General features: G+C 43.2%; 1 protein-coding gene and 1 long non-coding RNA gene across 2 annotated transcripts; both read left to right on the forward strand.

The window, feature by feature from the left end:
- The first annotated feature begins 1,626 nt into the window (after window positions 1-1,626).
- Window positions 1,627-22,339, forward strand: LOC121719816. The gene is made up of 3 exons (XR_006034380.1): window positions 1,627-1,761; window positions 17,047-17,052; window positions 22,308-22,339. It is a non-coding gene; the product is annotated as an uncharacterized LOC121719816 (long non-coding RNA).
- On the forward strand, window positions 7,886-13,077 carry LOC121719815 (neuronal pentraxin-1-like). The gene is made up of 5 exons (XM_042105597.1): window positions 7,886-8,437; window positions 8,860-9,067; window positions 9,828-10,072; window positions 10,209-10,388; window positions 10,930-13,077. Exons 1-5 carry the CDS (start codon window positions 7,946-7,948, stop codon window positions 11,149-11,151), a joined length of 1,347 nt encoding a protein of 448 aa, XP_041961531.1. The 5' UTR covers window positions 7,886-7,945; the 3' UTR covers window positions 11,152-13,077.
- Window positions 22,340-23,344: the final 1,005 nt, after the last annotated feature.

Here is a 23,344-nt window from a genome sequence, read left to right on the forward strand (position 1 = left end):
GGCATCTGTAATTGATACCTTTGCTCACCTGACGCCGCTCCTGGGCAGGTGCTTTGACAAACTGTTACTAATAATCCGAGAACCTCAGGAGACGTATTATGTAATTCGTCTCATACTTACCGAGCGCTGCGTTCTTGGTTATTTACCGAGGGGAGGAAGAAGTTCCTCACCAGAACAGAGCACCATGCCAGCCGGCGCCATCCGTGGCATTTTAAATGGGCCCGCAGGCGCCACATGTGGGTTTCCCATCATGCCACTGCTGTTCTGCTGGCAGGGAGCACTGCCAGAAATTAGTGTGTCCGATTTCCACGGCCTGCTCATTCACATAACACAGTTACTCATTCCCCACCAGGGAAAATCTACTCCACCATGCCCAGGCAGCTTGGACATGATGACAATAAGGTGCACTGACGAATGATAGGTTTGTGGAGGAGCTGCAGCACCGTATCTCATTTGGGCCTCAGGCCCCAGGTTCGATTTCAGCCTGCGGTCATGTTCCGATCCCACCCCATCTCTCTCACCAATTCGCTTCCTGTCGTTCTCCACTGTCCTATCAATATAAAGGCAAATATATTTGTTTTTTTTTTTAAATAAATAGAATGATAGGTTTTCTGCTAAGGAGGTTAGCCTTGAATAGGTGACAAAAGAAACATTACACAAGACAATTTATCACTCATCAGTATTATGTTTTAAGACACTGTAAAGGACTTTTAGATGTAGACTAGACACTTTTAGATGTAGGATTCTGATCTGGGTTAAGCACTCCAACGCTGACCAACGTGAGTGGCTGAGCTTCAGCTAAAAAATACATGATGGGCGGCCATTTGTTTTTGCACCAGATCCACCCAGCAGTGCAGTCCTGGCCCAGCCGAGCCAACAGTAAGTGAAGATGGCCAGTCTGCTTGTTTGTGAGTTTTCCCCTTCCCTTCCCCAACTCTCATTTAATGGCATCCGCAGCCCTGCAAAGACCACAGGGGAGGGGAGGGGAGGACGGAGGAGTGCCAATGTGCGAAATGATACTGATCTATCTCTGCCATTAACAAAGTGTGTTCTATTATAAGGGGATGCATTATTCAGGGGAATTGCAGGGAGACTGATTATTACAGATAGATTGGCTCCCAGGTCCCCAGAAATGCCCTGCACCACCCCCACCCCCCCTCACACACACACACACACACACACACACCACCCTGCTCCCACTGCGGACTGACTGGCTGACTCAGGTGGAATGTGCAGCTTTGTTAGCTTGGCTAGATGTGTTTTGGTTGTCTGAAGATGTGTTTGTAGTAACCATAGTTGTGTTTGTTGCTGTGTGTCTGTGGCAATGGTTAGTTTGCAGATGTGTGACTACTGTAGCCAGTTGTGTATATGTATGGATGTAGTTTTGTAGAAGCTCAGTGCTTGCTAGAAATAAGTGTGCATATGTACAGTCTAATCTAAGTATCATTTAAAACTTGAAACAAAACAAAAACAAAAGTAATTCTCAACCAAATATTGTGCCTGTTGGATTCCTCTCCTCTTCACTATTTATATTAATGATATTGCCAATTGCAAAAAAACTTGCAAAGTACTGCTCCATTTCTGCAATAATAGGTAGTTTATCCATCTGGAAGCAACGATGCCATGTTTACCCATAATCATGCAGTTCAGAATGAAAATAGCACAATGCATTCTGTGTTGAAGTGTGTAACTTACTTCCTTCAATGTTTGGATCTGTGAATCTTCCCCTGTGTTAAGGTCCAAATAAAAGCATTAAAATGTGTATGTTCCAGTGTAGATGTGTGAAGTAATGTCCCAAAAGAAGAAAATAATAATAATAATAATAATAATAATAATAATAATAATAATAATCCTTAGAAAAACAATAGGGCTCTTAAGGGGAGCTGTCCACGTTAATAGTTCTGAAATATCCTCTAATTTGATGGTGATGTCAGGTGACTGCACGTCACAGCTATAGGCCTATCATTTAAACTTCGGATCTACACACTAATTCACATCAATACAAAAATAGAAACACTTTGACATCTGCATGTAACCATCCCAAGTAGGTTATATACCACACACAGACATAAATAATTGTAATTATTTAAAATTAGATTGTTGCACCATGCAGTATTTTTTCTGCGGTGTCACTTAAGAACACGTTTGAAGATAAGAAAGAAGTCGAGTAAGAAAGTGAGGAAATGTGTAGGCGTAGATTTTGATGCAGTAGCCTACAGACTAAGCCACATGTTGCTTTCTCTGCTTTTTACCTCATGGGCCTAATAAAATATAGCCTTCACTTAGCAAAGATAATGTCAAACTATTCTGGCAACGTCTCGTTTCATAACTTGATTGCATTTTTGTCCGATTTTCATCACATTATTATAACCATTAAATGTAGGCTATACTATTTTACACGCTAAAATCGGATTCATCACAGGTAAACACAATAAAGAATGGGAACGTAAGTTGGATTATGTATTCTAAGTTGTAATTCCTCTGTATGTCCTGTTGGTGACCTCAGTGAGAAGTACTGTTAAGACTCTCTTAGCCGGTAACGAGAACTCTGGAGCACTCGTAGATCTACGAGTGTTTTCACGACGCTCTTAAGCTACGATGGTTTGGGGAAACAGTCGGCAAATCTTAAGACGTTCGTAAGAGGGAATTTACGACGCTCTTAGGCTTAAGATGCTTTCGGGGAACTGGGCCCAGGGTTTTCTACGATTCATCTTACAATCGTTCATTTGTTTTTTCCGACTGTTTCCCGAACATGCTTGTAGCGTGAACGCGCGTGCACTGCTCTTAAAGGGGTGGTTCAGGATTTTGGACATAGGACCTCATTTCCAAGTAAGCAAGTGTGATATTTATCAGTGGAGACCGTTTTCAACACGTTTCATCCAGTCCTTCTAATTGCAGAGTTCGCAGGTGCTAGGCTAGCGCAAGTCAACAGTATGTGCTAGCCTGCCACTAAAGACAGTCTTACCCACTCCAAAGTACACCCGAGGCAAATAAATTATAACGCCAGACTATCGATGTAAATGTCTGTATTGACAGTGTTATTTCTAACGTTATTCTATCCTTGCATTTCAACGATCGCATTACATTTTGAGGGACTAGTTTCTTAGCAGCGGCGGAATTATACTTGCTCCGGTTAGTAGTACTGCGCCGAAAAGTAAACAGTAAAGCGCACTCCAATGGGGATACCTAGTAGTAGCCTTGGTAATATCAGTCCGCCACTGAGTTGCAAAATGACTACTAACAACTTTAGGGACCAAAGTATAACTATTGCAACGCGATGCAAGGGTAGTTGTATTTCTTACACTATTCTATCAACACAGACATTTACATCGATTGTCTGGAATTTGTCTCAGGTGTCCTTTGGAGTGGGTAAGACTGTCTTTAGTGGCAGGCTAGCACATACCGTTGACTTGCGCTAGCCTAGCACCTGCGAACTCTGCAATTAGAAGGACTGGATGAAACGTGCTGAAAACGGTCTCCACTGATAAATATCACACTTGCTTACTTGGAAATAAGGTCTTATGTCCAAAATCCTGAACCACCCCTTTAAGATGCTCTTAAGGGGAGCTGTCCACGTTAATAGTTCTGAAATATCCTCTAATTTGATGGTGATGTCAGGTGACTGCACGTCACAGCTATAGGCCTACCTTTCAAACTTCGGATCTACATTAATTCACATCAATACGAAAATAGAAACACTTTGTCATCTGCATGTAAGCATCCCAAGTAGGCTAGGTTATATACAACACACAGACATAAATAATTGTAATTATTTAAGATTAGATTGTTGCACCATGCAATAATTTTTCGCGGTGTCACTTAAGAACACGTTTGAAGATAAGAAAGAAGTCGAGTAAGAAAGTGAGGAAATGTGTAGGCTTAGATTTTGATGCAGTAGCCTATACAGACTAAACAACATGTTCCTTTCTCTGCTTTTACCTCATAGGCCTAATAAATTATAGCCTTCACTTAGCAAAGATAATGGCAAACTATTCTGGCAACGTCTCGTTTCATAACTGGATTGCATTTTGTCCGCTTTTCATCACATTATTATGACTATTAAAGGTGCCATGTGTAAGAATTGAGGTATTAGCATGCTAAATTACTAGCCACAGCCCGACAGGTGTCATAATACCAGTTTCTGCCATGGGAGGCGGTATGCGGGCAACATAACCGCCAGCCAAACTGCAATACACGAATAACTCGCACGGCTTGTGGGCGTACTTGAACCAAAGAGTATACACCTGTCGGGCTGTGGCTAGTAATTTAGCATGCTAATTCAGGTTGATATCTCTGCAGCACTATACCGTGTCATTCTTTTAATTACATCATCGCCCTTATTTCTTCTCATTCTTTTGATGCGTGTAGCTCATTTTTTTGGATATTTTTACCTCAATTCTTACACATGGCACCTTTAAGAGCATCGCGAAAACACTCGTAGATCTACGAGTGCTCCAGAGTACTCCTTACCGGCTAAGAGCGTCTTAACAGTAGTTCTCACTGAGGTCGCCAACAGGACATACAGAGGAATTACAACTTAGAATACATAATCCAATTTACGTTCCCATTCTTTATTGTGTTTACCTGTTTACCAGATTTTAGCGTGCAAAATAGCCTACATTTAATGGTCATAATAATGTGATGAAAAGCGGACAAAAATGCAATCAAGTTATGAAACGAGACGTTGCCAGAATAGTTTGACATTATCTTTGCTAAGTGAAGGCTATATTTTATTAAGCCTATGAGGTAAAAAGCAGAGAAAGCAACATGTGGTTTAGTGTAGCCTACTGCATCAAAATCTAAGCCTACACATTTCCTATCTTTCTTACTCGACTTCTTTCTTATCTTCAAACGTGTTCTTGACACCGCGAAAAGTTATTGCATGGTGCAACAATCTAATCTTAAAATAATTACAATTATTTACGTCTCTGTGTGGTATATAACCTACTTGGGATGCTTACATGCAGATGTCAAAGTGTTCCTATTTTCGTATTGATGTGAATTAATGTGTAGATCCGAAGTTTAAATGGTAGGCCTATAGCTGTGACGTGCAGTCACCTGACATCACCGTCAAATCAGAGGATATTTCAGAACTATTAACGTGGACATCTCCCCTTAAGAGCGTCTTAAGAACAGTGCATGCGCGTTCACGCTACGAGCATGTTCGGGAAACAGTCGGAAAAACCAAACGAACGATCGTAAGATGAATCGTAGAAACCCCTCTTAAGAGCGTGTCTCCGTCGTTATCGGGGAAGTGGGCCCTGGCAATAAAAGTTTCTCACTTCTCACAGCTTGGTCTAATGATAGAGAAAACACAACATATGTGATTAGTGGACCTGTAAAAGGGAAAAGGCAGGCGCACACCTTCACGAAATTATCCCATTAGATTGTATTAAATGACCCTTTCATCATCAAACTTAGGCTATTCTTCGTCTCTACATGTAGGCCTACTCGAGGGAAAGAGTTTGGCAGTCAGAGCAGCAAATCTGAACAATTGTCCTCCCAAACCTGCAAAGGCCCAGCAAAAAAGCGAGCTGAGTTTACGAATTTCCCCTCGGGGATCAATAAAGTATCTATCTATCTATCTATCTATCTATCTATCTATCTATCTAATCACATTACTCGAAAAATTGCTCCAAATCGGCGGATAGCAAGAAGCTATTTTATTAAACCTAGCACTGCCAAACTGCACAAACCTGGCCAAGCAACAATAAACGCCCAATAGTGAACAACAAACAGACAAATAGAGATTGAAAGATTTATGCAGCATATGGCGGCGATTTTTTGTTTTTAATGGAGCGCTGAATTAATAAGAGGCCAAGCCGTTGGACATACTTTAGAGAGCTCCAAGGGTTCCTGGTTCGTTCGGTTATTTATATGCGTATCTAATGCATAGAGGCGTGCCATTTGTATAGCCTACAATATCAGTGCAAATTCTTAATCGGGGTTGTAGAGGTCAATGACATAAAGATGTTGATCCAAGCAAAAAGGGTATGACTGTATCAGTGGCAGGCCTGCATCCCTTTCGCCTTAATTGCTGAGATTGGTTTATTTCTCCGGCTCATTCTCCAAGCAGCAATTACGCACAGACATTAACCATTTATTACCCTGGCCGTTCGTTGCCTGGAGCTCGACACCTAGCTGATTAGAATGTTCGGATCAATAATGAAACAAATTAACCACGACCAACTATATCACATACTTTTTCTAAGTGAATGGTCACTAGCCTACTGCCAAGACTAATAATTCCATACGCACATAGGCCTACATGTGTGAGTGAAATTAGAGAATAACTTAATAAGACGTTTATGTAACAATGACATTTTTTCAAGTCTGAGAGATGTTTTGTGTTTATAATGCTTTCTACACGAGTTGTGAAAGATTGTGTGCGCAGTGTGTTGGGTGAGTAAGTAGTGGGTGACAATCCCACAGAGAGAGAGAGAGAGAGAGAGAGAGAGAGAGAGAGAGAGAGAGATTTTCTTCATACAGATTCAACTACTATCTCCTAACAATGACATTGCAGTGACGATTTGCGCGTTTCATACACTGTGTAACTTATAAACATTGACACCACTCAGTGAGAGAGTGGTTACGCAACAACCTGTTAAATTAATAATACGAAAAAGAAGTCCCATACTGTATCTCTTCTGCACTTTTCGGACGGCAGATTTTTCACAGCGCCCTCAGGTGATTCAACATTACTAAATGTCAACTTGCGAGAGAGATAGCGAGAGAGGAATACTTCCTCTCCCGCGCTGGAGGCTGAGAATCTGTGGGGATTTGCGACTCATGTCAAAACATGAAAAAGTCAAACCACATTCGTTACTAACATGCGTACGTGTCCACACAACGTGAGGTTTTCATCGATAAGATTTGATTGTAGTCCACCTGTGAGCTCATTCAAAATGCAAATGATTTCCCCTGAAGTTAAACGTGCCACTCAACTTGCCGTGAGGACAGTCTAATATGAAGGCACGGCAGACTCAGAGATGGACATGAACCCTACCTCTCCCTTCCACTGCCCCTGCCCCTTTTGAGCTCCCCACACTTCCAGCACCTAAATGCTTTGAATAATGTGAAATAGCATCAAAAAGACGATAGGAATAACCAAAATATAAAACTGATTGAAGGTAAATGTTGCGCTTGTCACTAAGCTTCAACTGTTATATTGGAAAAAAAAGTATTCAGAGTTCCTAAAAAAACCTAAAACAAAACAAAAAAACAGTTTAAATTGTTTATTCAAGTGCGTTGGTCAGAATTAGAAATTAAGTGTTCAGCGGCCTAAGACCAACACGCTTGACAAGAGAGTAAACTGAAGAGGAGCCGGGTACTTGCACTGACCACGCACGCTGGTTGAGCTATGATCATGGGTGTGGTTAGATTTAAGGTAGACACGCTTCATTGGTTTTAAAGTAAACATATTTCTTTGTATTTCCTATGGCACAGACACCACTAGGATTGATGAATGTTATCTGATCAACACAAAAAAAAATCAATGACCATTTTTCAAAGACCAACCTGGTCAAAATGTGGTTTTCTATAGTCTTATTAGATCTACCTTATCAGATGTAAGATTGAGCTTCACATGTCAGAGGTGCATATTTTTGATAAGGTTATTTTTTACATTAGTAATTTAAATAATAATTGTCTACAATAAATCAGGATATGTACAGTCTAGATTGCATTGTTCTGTTCAGGCAGCAATGCAACACTATTACATAAATGATTGTCGATACGGTCAACTTCCGCTATCTACAGACACATCGTGCACTACCTTAAGAAGGAGGGCGTGCACGACTAAACGGCGAGGACTTACTTCCTCCCTGGAATGATGCAGCGAGCCCGCGCTACTCTTGCTGAGCTCTATAAATGCGGACACGCGCAGCATAGAGAGCCATAGTTTCAGTGGACAGCTCCGTGGTGCTGAAACGGACAAGCAACTCCTATGCGCATTTCGCTGAACGAGAAAGATAAGTCAGACAAGGGGATTGAACAAGAATTTAAGATTGAATTCATTATGGAGGGGATGTCTTGGAGATTGTTTTTACTTTCTTTGGTACTTCTGGAGGGGTCTACGCAAGATTTCGGACAGACGCAGTTCATCTGCACATCGGTTCCAAAGGATATGGACTTGTGCGCAGCCACTATGCAGAACAGTGGCCCCGCAGAGGATCTGAAGACCACCGTCATGCAGTTGAGAGAAACCGTACTTCAGCAAAAAGAGATTATCATGAACCAAAAAGAGACGATCAGGGAACTAACGTCCAAGTTGACTCGGTGTGAGAGTCAGAGTCTCCCGGAGCCCGGAGTAGGGGGCAGGAGAAAAGAACCAGGCTCTAAAAATACTATGGGGGATGTATCACGGGGTCCGTCCGATACACTGGCCCAACTGGGGCAGACGTTGCAAACCCTTAAACAGAGACTGGAGAACTTGGAGGTATGTATTTAAGTTTATTGTACGTTGCATTGGGAGGTGTTCTCTCATCGTCTGCTACGCTGAGTGATTTTATTCTCTGGCTCAACACATGCAGCATGACAAGGATGGTCATATATTGAATGCCACTTATCTTCCGACTACTGCCGCAATTATGCAAAGCTATCCTAGCAGTAGAAAGTAAAGGGTTTTTTCAGTCTGGTAGAACCTCGCAGATCAATATGAGCGGATGGCCTCATGGTTGGTAAATTTAGTGACTTAATGCAAATGTTTGTAAGCAACCCAAGACAGTAAGCCCTAAAGGCGCTAATCTGGCGTTAGCCTCGGAGCAACCTTGCACGTGTTAATAGTGTTTATTTATTGAGGGTTACAACCTTTCCTTAATTCGTCTCATCCTCTGAACGCATCTTCTTTGTATCCCTCAGCAATACAGCAGAATTAACAGCACAGCGCAGACGAACAGCCTGAAAGACCTGCTCCAGAACAAAATAGACGACATGGAAAAACAGGTCCTGTCCCGGGTCAACACACTGGAAGAGGGCAAAACTGGCCAGAGGAATGAAACGGACCAGCGCAACAGAGTAGAGTCCACTCTTACCTCCATCCACCACAGAATTACAGATCTGGAAAAAAGTGAGTACTCAGAAGCGGTGGAGAGAGTCATTTCAAAGCCAACGAAATGTGTTCAGAGCAAAAGCATCATGTCCCAGTACAAATAGCATAGTTATCATCGGCATCGCTAATAGTATTTATGCGTAATATCTTATGGGTTGGCTGTGTAACCTACTTTTAAAACTACAATATTAGCAAGAACAATTCTAAAATGGTAATGAAAAAAATGCAATATGTTACGCAAAATATGTCGAAAGTTATAGCCATGTTTGCCCCATCGCGATGTCGCAGCGGACACTGTGCGGTTGGGGAGGGGAGCTGCATTGCTTTGCATATTTCTCCTCACATTAACTCTCTCGCGGATTTGATATACATACCAAACGCCACGGACAAAGCCAGCCTTGACGTTTTTTGGCCAATCTTTATTTTAATCTCAGGATGTATTTCACAGTAGCCTATTCTAAAACTGACAGCACTGGGCGGACGATGGAAGTTAGTTCGTGGATCCGTTCACGCGCTGTTTATTTGCACTCATAGGCAAGCGTGATGTTTTCAGGAATGCAGAAAGCAAGGGAGAAAAGAGGATCAGCGCGCGCTCTCTCGTCTGCTGCTGCCGCCTATAACCTTATTATCTATCAGTGTGTGCGTGTGTGTGTGTGTGTGTGTGTGGGGGGGGGTAGTTTAAACTTGACCGTGATTTGAGAGCATGGTACTGGACTGCCATATTCCTGGTGGATAATAAATGCTTGACAGACTTGTACGTTTTCACCACTGATTGCAGGTCCAAAAGGCAACAGACCACTGGACAAGTTCCAACTCAATTTCCCTCTCCGAACCAACTACATGTATGCGAAGGTCAAGAAAAGTTTGCCGGAGATGTATGCATTCACCCTATGCATGTGGATCAAATCCAGTGCGTCGCCAGGCGTTGGCACTCCATTCTCCTACGCGGTCCCGGGGCAGGCCAACGAGCTGGTTTTAATTGAGTGGGGCAATAACCCTATGGAAATTCTCATCAATGACAAGGTAATCACTGCGAAATGTCTATACATTGAAAAGGACATAAAAGGCCAGCCTTAAAGAGATATTATTGCACGTTTGAACGTGTAGCATGCTAACCATAGTACCCCACTAACCACACCGAACACCTTTTCTAATGCAGGTGGCAAAACTACCTTTTCAAATTAACGATGACAAGTGGCATCACATCTGTGTCACCTGGACTACAAGAGACGGAGTGTGGGAAGCCTTCCAGGACGGGGTGCTGCGTGGCAACGGAGAAAACCTGGCCCCTTACCACCCCATCAAACCGGATGGAGTGCTTGTTCTAGGACAGGAGCAGGTGAGAGATGGCGAGAGTGAATATCTTTACCATGATATCTTACATTGCTCCAGGATACGTTCTTTCCTCCCGAATCTGATTACTGTATATAAAATGTCAGTGTGTCTTTAGCCTAATGTGAAACGTTATTTCTGAACGCTGACATCTGATAACGGATACCCAAGGGCAGGGAACTATATTCATGTTCAGAACGTGCGCTTTTCGCGCTGCGTAATTAGATCATTTAGACCTTGAAGCGGCTGTCAGATAACCTGGCAATCTAATTGAGGATTTTAAGCAAAGGAAAACTGCGATAACTTGACCTAGTGGTGTAGCCTATCTATCCCCTAGCAGAAAAAGCTCAACGCTCATTATATGCGTCTGGGACGATGCATTACCCTACAATGATATAGAAGAATGAAACATGCTTTGCACCTCTATGTATAGACTACTAATCTATGTAAAATCAAACGTATAATGATGACATGGTGACGGCTGACTTGGAATGATTCTTTAATACGGATGCCTAACTGACTCTTTCTGTATTTTTTGGACCTCGTAGGATTCACTGGGAGGAGGCTTCGATGCAACACAAGCTTTTGTTGGGGAGCTGGCCAATTTTAACGTGTGGGACCGTAAGCTGTCAACGGGAGAGATTTACAACCTGGCCACCTGCAACAACAGAGCGCAGGTGGGAAGCGTCTTTGCATGGTCGGAGGCCAAAATCGAAGTATTCGGTGGAACAACGAAATGGCCGTTTGAGCCTTGTCGTCAACTCAACTGAACTGCACTACGGCAAACAGAAAACGCCAGTACGAGATACGTGTTTCTGAGCTTGTCTTTCTTGTCTTCATTTGACGTTGATAAAAAAAAGAACAAAACTTAACATTGATTTAAAAAGGTAAGCGAAAAGCTGGGATTTCTATACATAATTAAGTATTTATGTGCAAAACAAACAAACGTTTTTGGTCTTGAAAAAAATATATTTTCCTGTCATATGTCTTGGAAACCTCAGTGAGACAGTGTTGGTATTGATTACTTTTTGATTCGGAGTTCGTTTTATTTTTTTGCAAGCGCACTCAAGCTTTGGTTTCGCTTTTTTTTTCTTGGACCGGCAGCTGGGCATCTTAAGCCTTACTGTACGTTGGACAATATCTCAAGACAGTGCGGAAATCATCGCCTCCTTCTTGATTCAGAGATCAAAGCCGACAGTCCAAAGGACAGTATCTGAGAAAGATTACAAAGAGTTTCATTACTGCACTTAATGGCACCCCAACCTCTCCGGAACTTGTGTCGTGGGGGGGCTACAACTCCCGAACTGGTTAGACCTCCCAAATTGCACCACAGTAGACAGATATGTTCATAAATTCGTTTATTAATACAAAGACTTGGCCAAGGTGGTAGGCAGGACAGCACAGCACCCTACCGATGATTCTCTGGGTACTAAGGTGAGAAAGCTATGATAAAACCCAGGAGCACACAAGTGAGATCCGTGCAAGAACCCCAGTAGATGTAAGAACACATCAAACTTAATTGAGCACAGCAACACAGCAGCATAAGCACACTAAAGTGGCATTAGCCCACCAGTCCCCACCAGACAAAGGCAGCACAACCTGTGCCACCTGCCCCCAGTCCTAGGTCCATCCTGGTCAGCTCCCTTCTGCTGACCAGGAAAATGAGAACACCACAAGGTCAGATCCAGTCTCAGCTGTCGAGCCCTCTGGAGTCAAACAAGCCCCTTGGCCTCCTCGTTTGGCTCTGGAAACAAAAGGGAACCGGTCCTTAGAGACAGCCAAAGGGAATAGCGGTCAGATGCCCCCCCTTGGTGCTCCTCTCCTAGTCTGGTCCTCCCCATACTGGCAGCAAGAAAGGGTATTTGGACTCCCTTGATTGGCTCCAGCATTACAACCCAGAGGAAATCGTGTTCCAGGTGGACAGGTGAAGCCACACCCAAGCTCAACAGCTAGTCATTGGCTACAGCGACAATGCCAAAAGCCTATCACCTCAGTACTCCCAATTACACCATCAGTTCCAGCAGCAGAGTCCCATTAGGCTAGAGCCTAAAGCCATTCACTATAGAGACACCTTGCAACAGTTCCACAACATGCAATGCACAGAATATAGTCTCGCAAAAGAGTGAACATAGCACACAAAATAGCACACGAAAACATAGCACACGAATTACAAACACACAGAAGAGTTCAGTACATGCCACTTGCACTGTGACTGTCTTGCGTGGTAGACGCCAGAGGATGAAGGACGATGCAATGACGGGTTGCACCTACTTTACTTGTTCTCGTTGTCTGCTTCAACGTGTTTCTGTAAGAATGTCTAAAATTGCCAACATGCTACAAGCCTGGGTGCCTTGGACTGGTACAGATATTCAGCACATTTTCATTTTTCATTTGCATAATTCTATGTATGATTTACTTTCTTTGAGAGAGAAATTGTCGTAACTCTATTCAATGTACTTAGCGGCGATTTGTTAAAGGACATGATGTGTATTGGCAAGTGTTTGTACACTGTATTAGGAATGTTCTCTGTGTAGTAACAGCATGACTGACAAAATGCTGCAACAGCATCGTCGACAACTGCTTTTACTATCCTTCCAGGTCGGGTCTTTTTTACCGTATTGTTATATGCTCAAAGCATGGCACCACTGAAAAGATAAAAAGATCTAATTTTTGTAATAAAATTGTGATACATAATATATTTTATTCCTGGATTCATTGAGCCTTTACACCAGACAGATAAAGTGTGTATGTGCTGCATGTGAGTGAATAAGGAAGTGAAAACAGATTTAAAAACAAAAACAAACTAAGACACAAAGAGGAAAACATTTCAGTTTTGTCAGTTTTGGTAGAGGACCTTCTTATGACAGACAGGTGGCTGGCTGCACAACTCATCTGAAGGTCAAAGGGCATTGCCGTGGAAACGCGTGGAGCACGTCTGTGTTCCTCTGCACCGCTGTGGCGAGGGGATGCGACGGTGTGTTTCTGTGTCAGGAAGGTGGACGGTGCTGACCCCCTTCTCGCTGACTGCGGAATTACGCGCCAGTGGCGGCTCTTTTGTTGTGCCTGTGTGAGTGACGGAGGGAGCGCTCTCCGTGTGCTGCATCGCCACTGTTGCTGCGGCGGCTGCTATTGATGAGGATGATGACACCGCAGAGGGAGCAGGAAAACGCCTCGTCATATCCCTCTCTCTCTGATCATCAGACAACCGGCCAACAACAACGAGGACGACAGACGCAATGCTCTCGCACCACTCATACATCATGCAAACAGTTAGCAGCCAGCCAGCCCAGTTTGTTTGTGTGAGACATGGTGCAGTGATGTGGTGCAGCTACCTCCCTGACTAATAATGTTTACAGCATCTCTCTCTGTCTCTCTCTCTTTCTCTCTGTCTCTCTCTCTCTCTCTCTCTCAATTCAATTCAATTCAATTGAGCTTTATTGGCATAACAAAAAATTGTATTGCCAAAGCATACATGTTCGTAGTAGTGTGTAAAGACAGAAAACAAAACATCATGCATCATACATTACATCTCTCTCTCTCTCTCTCTCTCTGCCTCTAAAGCAACCGCTGCCCTGCAGCTCTCCTCAGACATGTTGCTGTTTTCTTATTCTAGGGGCCAAGATGTCATGTTGCACTGAGTGGCAGTGCAGTGGTACTCTTAGGTTTGTTTAGATCCCCATCGTGTTACATGGGGCAGATTAAACTTGACATTGGAGTTCACTGTTGCATCTAGTGAGTGTAGCGATTGGCGATTCGGAAATGACAATTGTGACCTTGTCAGTCTATGGTCCATCTTCAGTGTCCAAGGGTTACACAAGAGGCCAAAGCCCATAATGAAAGGCCTCAAGGTCATAATATGGAATTTAATGACTCGGCACTGGTCCTATGCTCTCTCTCTCTCTCTCCCTCTCTCTCCCTCTGTCTCTCTCTCTCTCTCTCTGTTTTTATTCTGCAGAACAATCTGTGTCACCATCATTTAGGTCAGCTGACTGTAGCCAATAGATGGATGGTTGTAACGCCGGTCTTAACGTGCTGTGTGTGCGCCGTGTTTGGGGGGCGTGCCATATCTACACCACTCCATGGGCCCACCCACCAATGAACATCACCGTGTGGCCACAACAGAATGCCAGTCAATGGCTGTGATGTCATAATCACCTGGCTGCTGCTTACTACGCCAGCTAATGCCTTGTTAGCATAATGCCGCTTAAGCAAAACGCTGTGGTGGAGCGGAGCACTTTGCAGTTCTGACTCAGGATGCTTCCATAAGGCCTTGCTCAGCACGGTGGCCATCATTCACAATGCACTGGTTTGCATTAGCAACTGTCTACTCTATATGACGAAACCTCACAGTGAATCTAAAGTGCCGACAACACAGATAAGACCGAGGTAGAGCACTTCAAATTTAAGAATGACAAAAGGCATTTAGATCAATGGCCATTTGAGAGCTACACAACGTTATATCCAGTGACATTATTTACCATTATGTCATCGACATGCAGTATTTGCAAATAATGTCTCTGGCTGTCATTTATTATCATGTAAGGCTTACAGGTTGGTTATTTGATGTACCTCCATCAGAAGAACGAAGCGTCTGAAAGCTGTCACAGACTCAAGGTCACCGCAGTGTCCTAGTGTCAACTTTCAGGATGTGGAGCTGCCACTCTGCAGTCTATACTCCATTCTCCAACTCTTCCTGGAGGGGATGGGGGGGGGGGGGACATGAGTGAGACACTCACAGACGCATGGCTCTAGATGAAAACAACACTCATATCTTAATAAACAAACAAAAAAACACAACACCTGCTCATAGAGGAGATTTTTAGGTCATGCTGTACTACAGAAGAACCGCCCGAACCTTTTATGCATCATGCGTTTTTGAAGCTCTCTTCAGCTACGTGAACAAAGCTTTTCTAACCAACCTGTAGTATCAGTTTCAACCAAGCTATTTTTAGATTTTAATTTTGCACCGAATGTGATAAAGATAAACTAGATAAAAAATCCGAGCTCAGTCTTGAGATCTAAGCAATCAAAAGAACAAGAAACGGAATAAAGACAAAGAAGGCTCAGTTGATTTAGTCGTCTCTTGGCAGTGAGCAGGTGCATTACACATCACCAGGTGCTCAGGCCATCAATAACACTCAGTAATGGGGGCCTGAGGGCCAGTGTTTGTCATATGCATATGAAACATATGGAACCTAATGAAATTTAATGGCACATAACTACAAACACACATATATACACACACACACACACACAAATATAGAAAATATATATACCCATACACAAATACCAACACACACATACATATGCACACACACACACACACACACACACACATACATACACACAACAACAACAAATGCCAACACATACACACACACACACACACACACACACACACACACACACACACACACACATATGCACACACACACACACACATACACACAACAACAACAACAAATGCCAACACACACACACACACACACACACATACACACAACAACAACAACAAATGCCAACACACACACACACACACACACACACACACACACACACACACACACACACACACACACACACACACACACTGTTTTTATACCTAGAGGAAAGGCAATAATGTTCCAAACATGTGTGCACACAAGAATGAATAATTCACCACAGTGCATTAAGAAACAGATGAATTTGGCTACTCAAGGGTGTACAAAACCGCCATACAATCAGACTACTAGAGGCAGACCAACATTTATTTTCCTCCCATGTTTCTCAAGCAGTGTCTCCTCAGCATACACAGCATTTGCTTTTGAATACGACCCTGATACTCCTGAACTCAAAAACAACCAACCAAGACAATAAACCAAGCCAATAACCAAGATGATTAATAGTATCCACAAAGGGCTGTTATACACACTGTATAATATAGAAATAAAGCACATACATAAATTACATATACAATACAATATACATTATATGGGACAAACGGACAACTGGCATGAGTAATGGGTTCAGATACACATATGCACATGCCTAGACTTGCTTTTGTGCAAGTCTTGCTTATGATTTAAAATATCACATGTTTCAGGCGAGTGGATCTGTGGGCATTTCACTCAATGCAAAGAATTAGCAACTCACCACAGAGAGAAAGGCATTTAAAGCTGAGGGGCCAAAACTGGAGCACACCAAGCCAAGATGCGCTGCTTCAACTGTCAAAGGGAGAGAGGGAACTCTCTCTTTCTCTCTCTCTCTCACAGAGTTCAGTCTCAGAGGCTGTGTGAGCTGTGTTCATGGCCTGTGATGACTAGCCCCCTGTAGGCTCCTGGGCCAGATGCATGTCGGATAATGAGTTAGCGTAGCGACTGCTAGCTGTAAAACATGAATGAGGTCATCCTATGCAGAGTCGGGTTGTGAGATGGCGGTGTGGTTGCATCACCAGGGTCACTGTCTCAACAAGAGAGATGCATTGGAAATGTTGCAACACATGCGTAAGTGTCATCAGGGAGTGAGAAAATGACCATAGCGACCCGAACCAAAGACTCTTGTTGGTGTCAGTGACTCAAGCCATCAATCACTTAACGTCTGACACAGAACACAGTAATGCTGATGCTAGCCCATAGCATGGTGCCACACACCATTGTCAATAATGACACACAGAGGCAAGGGTGCAGTTGCATGTATTTCTTCTTTAGAACTGCACGGACATGCCATCATTGAGACCTACACAGAAAGCATTTATCCTTAGAGTAGCTGTCCAGGGTGCTGAAACTCCTTATACAGAGTGGTTAAGAGATCTTAACAAACTAGCCTAAGCCATGTGTTTGCAACCAGGCAATACGGGAATTAATGATTTGGGAGGCCAAGATGAGTCTGTTTCAAACACCACTGTGGAAGAGGTAAGTGGAGTTTTAAATTTCCTGTGGGAACGAGGAACAGGAGGCATGTCTAGAAAACACTCTTCCTAAAGCTTCCAGTCGGAAGCATTACTTATTGATTACTGGTAAACACTCACAGTGATTTCCTTCTGACAGGTCAGAGGGCAGAGCATGCATCCTACTGAGAGCTGCAGCGGTAAGAGCCGCGAGGAGAACTCGGAGGTGTGGACGGGTTGCGTAAGCACCTGGCTGCCATTTCCTGGCTTTCCATTCACTCTCTGCTGGCATGAATGGTTATGATGGCATCAACGAGAGTGCCATGCAGATCCCCAGACCCCTCTCCATCTCCCCTGTGCCAAGCTGGCCCCAGAGGAGGAACAGCTGTGTGGGTCATGCGCCCTGCAGTGAGCCCCCCCCCCCTCTTTTCCCAGAATCCTCGTCTGCGGTGAATCATTGATGAGAGCCCAGCAGCACTCTCCCGCAGCCCTCGCATGAAAGATGCATGAGCGAGCGTGATGAACAGGAAGTTGCAGTGGCGGAGACAGGAAGAGGGCCTGAGATGGGAGGTGAGGGAGGCATTATGGGAGCGTGGGGAGAGTGGGCTGGGAAGCCCGGGAGATGCTGGAGATGATCCAGCGCTGTTTGGGATTGGAGGAGGAGGAGAAGGATGATGATGAGAGAGAGAGAGAGAGAGAGACAGAGGGAGGGAGAGGGAGACAGAGCAAGAAGCAAACAGAGGAAGATAAAGAGATGACAGAGCTGGAGAATGTATGTATGTATGTACAGTATGTAATGGGAACCATATGTGCAGTGGTCTCTTATTTTTTTCCAGAACTATGCATATGTGTGTGTAGTATTAGAATGTATCCATATGCATTCATCTACTTATACAGTATATCTGAAAAGGCTCGTTACTTCATGCGTCAGCACATGTAAATATACATTACAGTTTTTTTTCTCGATTGCTTTTACCTGCTAAAGTAAACTGGAATCCACTTGGTCTTCATGACTACTTTCTTTGCACAGCAGAAGTCATCTCTTGTGAATGTGTTCACACATTTTCATTGGGTTCACACATTTCTCACACCCTTTTGCAAAACAGTTAACACAGGTGTCATTCAAAAGCCCCAAACTCTATTGGTTTTCCCATGCTAAACAAAAGGAAAACATATTTTCACAGGTGGTATACATTTCTTGCATAAGTCTGAATCTCTTAGCCTAGAAATCTAGACGCGCCCCTAGCGGCAGCAAATTACATTTGCTGCCAGGGCTAGTCTAGGAACTCTCTGTTGGCTTGTGAGCTCCAGAAATCGAAACTTAATCAGGCCAATGAAATCGTGTATAGAGTCGTTAGGTGGGCTTAACATAATGATTGATGGCAAAGTTGCAACGGTTTGGCTTGAATTCCCTGCTACTTGAAAACATATAAGATGGCAAACGTTTGAACTAGCCAACTAGCTCCGCTGGTGGGAAATGCATGGGACTCATAGCGCTGCCGCTGTCCTATTGCGTGCAGAGGGAATTTGAAAGACAACCGATTATCCCGCCCCTCGGACTGAGCACTGCGAACGGTGAGTGCCCAGACCCTACATTTTACAGTTTTTCTCAATTGATTTTACCTGCTTAAGTAAACAGGAACCCACTTGGTCTTCATGACTACTGTCTTTGCACAGCAGAAGTAATCTCTTGCGAATGTGTTCACACATTTTCATTGGGTTCACACATTTCTCACACCCTTTTGCAAAACAGTTAGCACAGGTGTCATTCAAAAGCCCCAAACTCTATTGGTTTTCCCATGCTAAACCAAAAGGAAAACATCTTTTCACAGGTGGTATAGATTCCTTGCATAAGTCTGAATCTCTGATACACCTGTGTGAAACTCCTTTGCACAATTCTTCAATCAGCAATCATTCATTTTACATAAGAGATGTCTGTTTTGTGTTGCTATTTGCAAGTATGGATCTAATGCACATTTAGACAAAGTACTGTATTGCCTATTTGGTGGAGAAAACAGTACAAAAAGTGTATACTGTAGGTTTATTTTGATGAAAGTTGTAGTTCAATGAAATTTACAGTATCTTGCCAGGTGTTTGCTGTATGTCTTACACGTCAATGACAGTTACATCTTGGGAGGAATGAATTAATTATTTTTTATTCAGTACATTTTTTCTTTTCACAGTTTTTTTCTGATACCAGAAAAATGAGAAAGTAATGGAACAGACATAACAAAAATGCTCATTTTGAGAACTAGATTTTGCATTTTGTTGTCAAGTGTGTAATGATTGATTAAAGAGTGTTTTTGAATTGGCAACCAGTTGTAGTGTTTGAAGGCAAGATTTGCTTTTGCTGCATGTTTTAAGTGTTTTGAGAGAGTAACAACCTTTTGCAAGCAAAATGTGTCATTTTGTCCAGAGTGCTTTTGTTCAGACACGGGTGTTAACTGTTTTGAGAACGTGATGTCAGAGTTGACACAGGTATCAAAACGATCGAGAAAAACTGTAATGTGGGTCTGGCTCGTCAGGCTATGAATCTCTGATACACCTGTGTGAAACTCCTTTGCACAATTCTTCAATCAGCAATCATTCATTATATACAACCCCAAAACAGAAAAAGTTGGGACATTGTGTAAAATGCAAATAAAAACAGAATGTGATAATATACAAGTCTCGTAAACCAATATTTATCAGCAAAAAGGACATAGACAATATATCAAATGTTGAAAATGAAAATTTGGACTATTTCATGGAAAATATATGTTCATTTTGAATTTGATGCCAGCAACATGTTTAAAAAAAAGTTGGGACAGGAGCATGTTTACCACTGTGCTGCTTCAACTCTTCAATTACAGTAACAAAATATTGTAAATGTTTAGGAACTGAAAGATAGATAGATAGATAGATAGATAGATAGATAGATAGATAGATACTTTATTGATCCCCAAGGGGAAATTCAGGGGAGGAGACCAGTTACTAGAGTTTTGAGAGTGAAATGTTGTCCCATTACTCCCCGTCGTCCCGATAGGATTTCAGTTGCTCAACAGCATGGGGTATTCTTAGTCTTTCCATTAGGCACCTAATTAGACAAATCTGGACTGCAGACGGGCCATTTTAGCACCTGGACTCTTCCTCTGTGGAGAAATACTATTTAAATATGTGCAGAATTAATTTTGGCATTGTTTTCCTGAAATATTCAAGGTCTTCCCTGGAAAATACATTGTCTGGATGGGAGTATATGTTGCTCAAAACCAAAATGACATTTACTGTATCTTGCTAGGTATTTACTGTATGTCTTACATGTCAATGGCAGTTACATCTTGGGAGGAATTAATAAATTATTTTTTTATTCAGTACATTTTGTCTTTTCATAGTTTTTGTTCATTTTGATAACTAGATTTTGCATTTTGTTGTCTAGTGTGTAATGATTGATTAAAGAGTGTTTTTGAATTGGCAACAAGTTGTAGTGTTTGAAGGCAAGATTTGCTTTTGCTGCATGTTTTAAGTGTTTTGAGAGAGTAACAGCCTTTTGCAAGCAAAATGTGTCATTTTGTCCAGAGTGCTTTTGTTCAGACAAGGGTGTTATCTGTTTTGAGAACGTGATTTCAGAGTTGACACAGGTATCAAAACGATCGAGAAAAACTGTAATGGCTTACATGACATATATGTTCAGTATATGAGTTTGTGTATAATATGTGTGTTGCCTGTGTATACAGTATGAGTTTGTGTGTAGGTGTATTAGCTAATATTACCTGAGTGTATGTGTGTGTTAGCTAATATGACCTGAGTGTGTGTGTGTTAGCTAATATGACCTGAGTGTGTGTGTGTGTGTATGTTAGCACACATGTGTGTGTGTGTGTGTGTGTGTTAGGTAATACAACCTGAGTGTGAGTGTGTGTGTGTGTGTGTGTGAGTTAGTGGATGTGACTGAGTGCATGCGAGTACCATGTAGTGACAGAGTGAGGGAGCATACTGTGCCAGCAGGTGGACCGCTGCTGCCGGTTCCCCCCCCGACTCTCCAGGGGGAACGCTTACCTCATGTCTGACATCATGGAAATTAGGCTCCGTCTGTCGAGGGGGAACAGGCTGCACGCGCAGAACCACAGAACCGCAGCCTTAGCCATGCCCGGCGCTGAGCACATGAGAACCCCTTCAGGGACAGACAAGTGTGAGGGGAGGCAGAGACGGGGCTTATTCATTGGCTGCTGGGACCACTTCTGAATGGCCTTCAGAGGAGACATCTTCAGGGGAAGCCAGAGACCACTTCTGAAAGCCAATACTCAACCAATACTCTGCCAATTTTCATTAAATGCTGGGCCCCATTAGAGCGTAGACTGGATGGTGTAAAGTCTAATGGCCTCAACACTAATGGTTTTCATGAGCAGTTTCTGATGGCTCTCCATGCCAGTGCTCTGCATTACATACAGTACTGTTTCTAACACCCTGTGTGCTGTGGAACTGCTCATGAAGCAATAAGAGAAATACTCCTAGAGCAAACTGCAACAATATCCTTCCACACCATTCCATGAGCACAAATGCACACCATTCCATGAGCACATATATATATATACACTCAGTATCTTTATACAACACAATGATTACTGCTGCTGTTAGGCCTCCCCATTAGTCAACGTAATTTGATCAGTGAATTTCACATGCACAGCAATTTTAAAAGATATCTCTGTGAAGTTTGTGAGGAAAGCAAGCCTCTCTAATGCCTGGCTGCCTGACTGTGTGAGTGTTCCGTGGTGCCTGGTGTCTGACTGCGCCGTATAGAATTCCCATATCCTTGAGTAATGATCACAGTCGACGGGCCTGAGCCTCTCAGACTGGGGTCCAGGGCAATCAGTCTGGGCTGCAGGGAAAGAGAGAGAGAGAGAGAGAGAGAGAGAGAGAGAGAGAGAGAGAGGAGAGAGAGGGGGAGGGATATGCAGGAGTATGAAAACATTACAATGTGATCTGGGGAAAGAAAAATGAAATTGGAACTATCTATTGCATAAGATGACAACTATAGTGTGTATGTGTGAGTGTGTGTGTGTGAGTGTGTGTGAGAGAGAGTGTGAGAGAGTGTGTGTGTGTGTGTGTGTGTGTGTGTGTGAGTGTGTGTGTGTGTGTGTGTGTGAGAGAGTGTGTGTGTGTGTGTGCATGTGTGTGTGTGTGTGTAACAGAGGTTATGGGGAAGTGGTGAATATGTGTGAGAGAGGTTATAATAAGAAGAGAGGGGGAAATTGAAAATTCATGGAAGAAATAGAAAGAATTGTAGAAAGAGTTTGGAGAGTCAGTCAAGAACAGGAATAGAGAGAGAGAGAGAGAGAGAGGCAATGGAGGAGTCCCATATAAAAGTGTTTACAATGCAGGAAAACACATCCATATTCCGCCTCCGTCTCCCCGAAAAACCACCTTCTTCTCAGCGCATGCTAACTTTGCAGCAGAACAGCAGTCTGTGTCACTGCCAACCGCTGCAGATGAGTAATAGACAAGGGGGACAGAGAACACTTTTCCCTTTCAGTCGCACCATGGGGTATCAGAACAGCTACTCTTTCCCCTTTCTCTCTCTCTCTCTCTCTCTCTCTCTCTCTCTCCCATCTCTCTCATTTCTTATATTCATGAGGAACTCCCTTGTGGAAACACAAATGCGAGGAGGCGGAAGGAGAGAGAGAAAAAAAAACCTCCGACCACAAACAAACACACGAGCAGAAAATATATACGCCTCAGAAGGGTACGTGTTAGAGGCCGTGGAGGCGCCTCAGAAGGGTACGTGTTAGAGGCCGTGGAGGCGCCTTATAAGGGTACGTAACGTGTTAGAGGCCGTGGAGGCGCCTCAGAAGGGTACGTGTTAGAGGCCGTGGAGGCGCCTTATAAGGGTACGTAACGTGTTAGAGGCCGTGGAGGCGCCTCGGAAGGGTATGTGTTAGAGGCCGTGGAGGAGACTGAGCGAACGCGTGCGCTGCTCCAACAACACTGCACCTTTAATCTTTACAGCAGCACCTGCAATCTGATTAGGGATGAGACGCCACAAAGACTCCCTGGGAGTCCTGGGAAAGAGCGCAGACAGTCTGGGCTGGAATGATAGTGACTATAATGATGATGACATATAGTTT

This window comes from Alosa sapidissima, chromosome 9, assembly GCF_018492685.1.
Source record: "Alosa sapidissima isolate fAloSap1 chromosome 9, fAloSap1.pri, whole genome shotgun sequence".
NCBI classification, from domain to species: Eukaryota; Metazoa; Chordata; class Actinopteri; order Clupeiformes; family Clupeidae; genus Alosa; species Alosa sapidissima.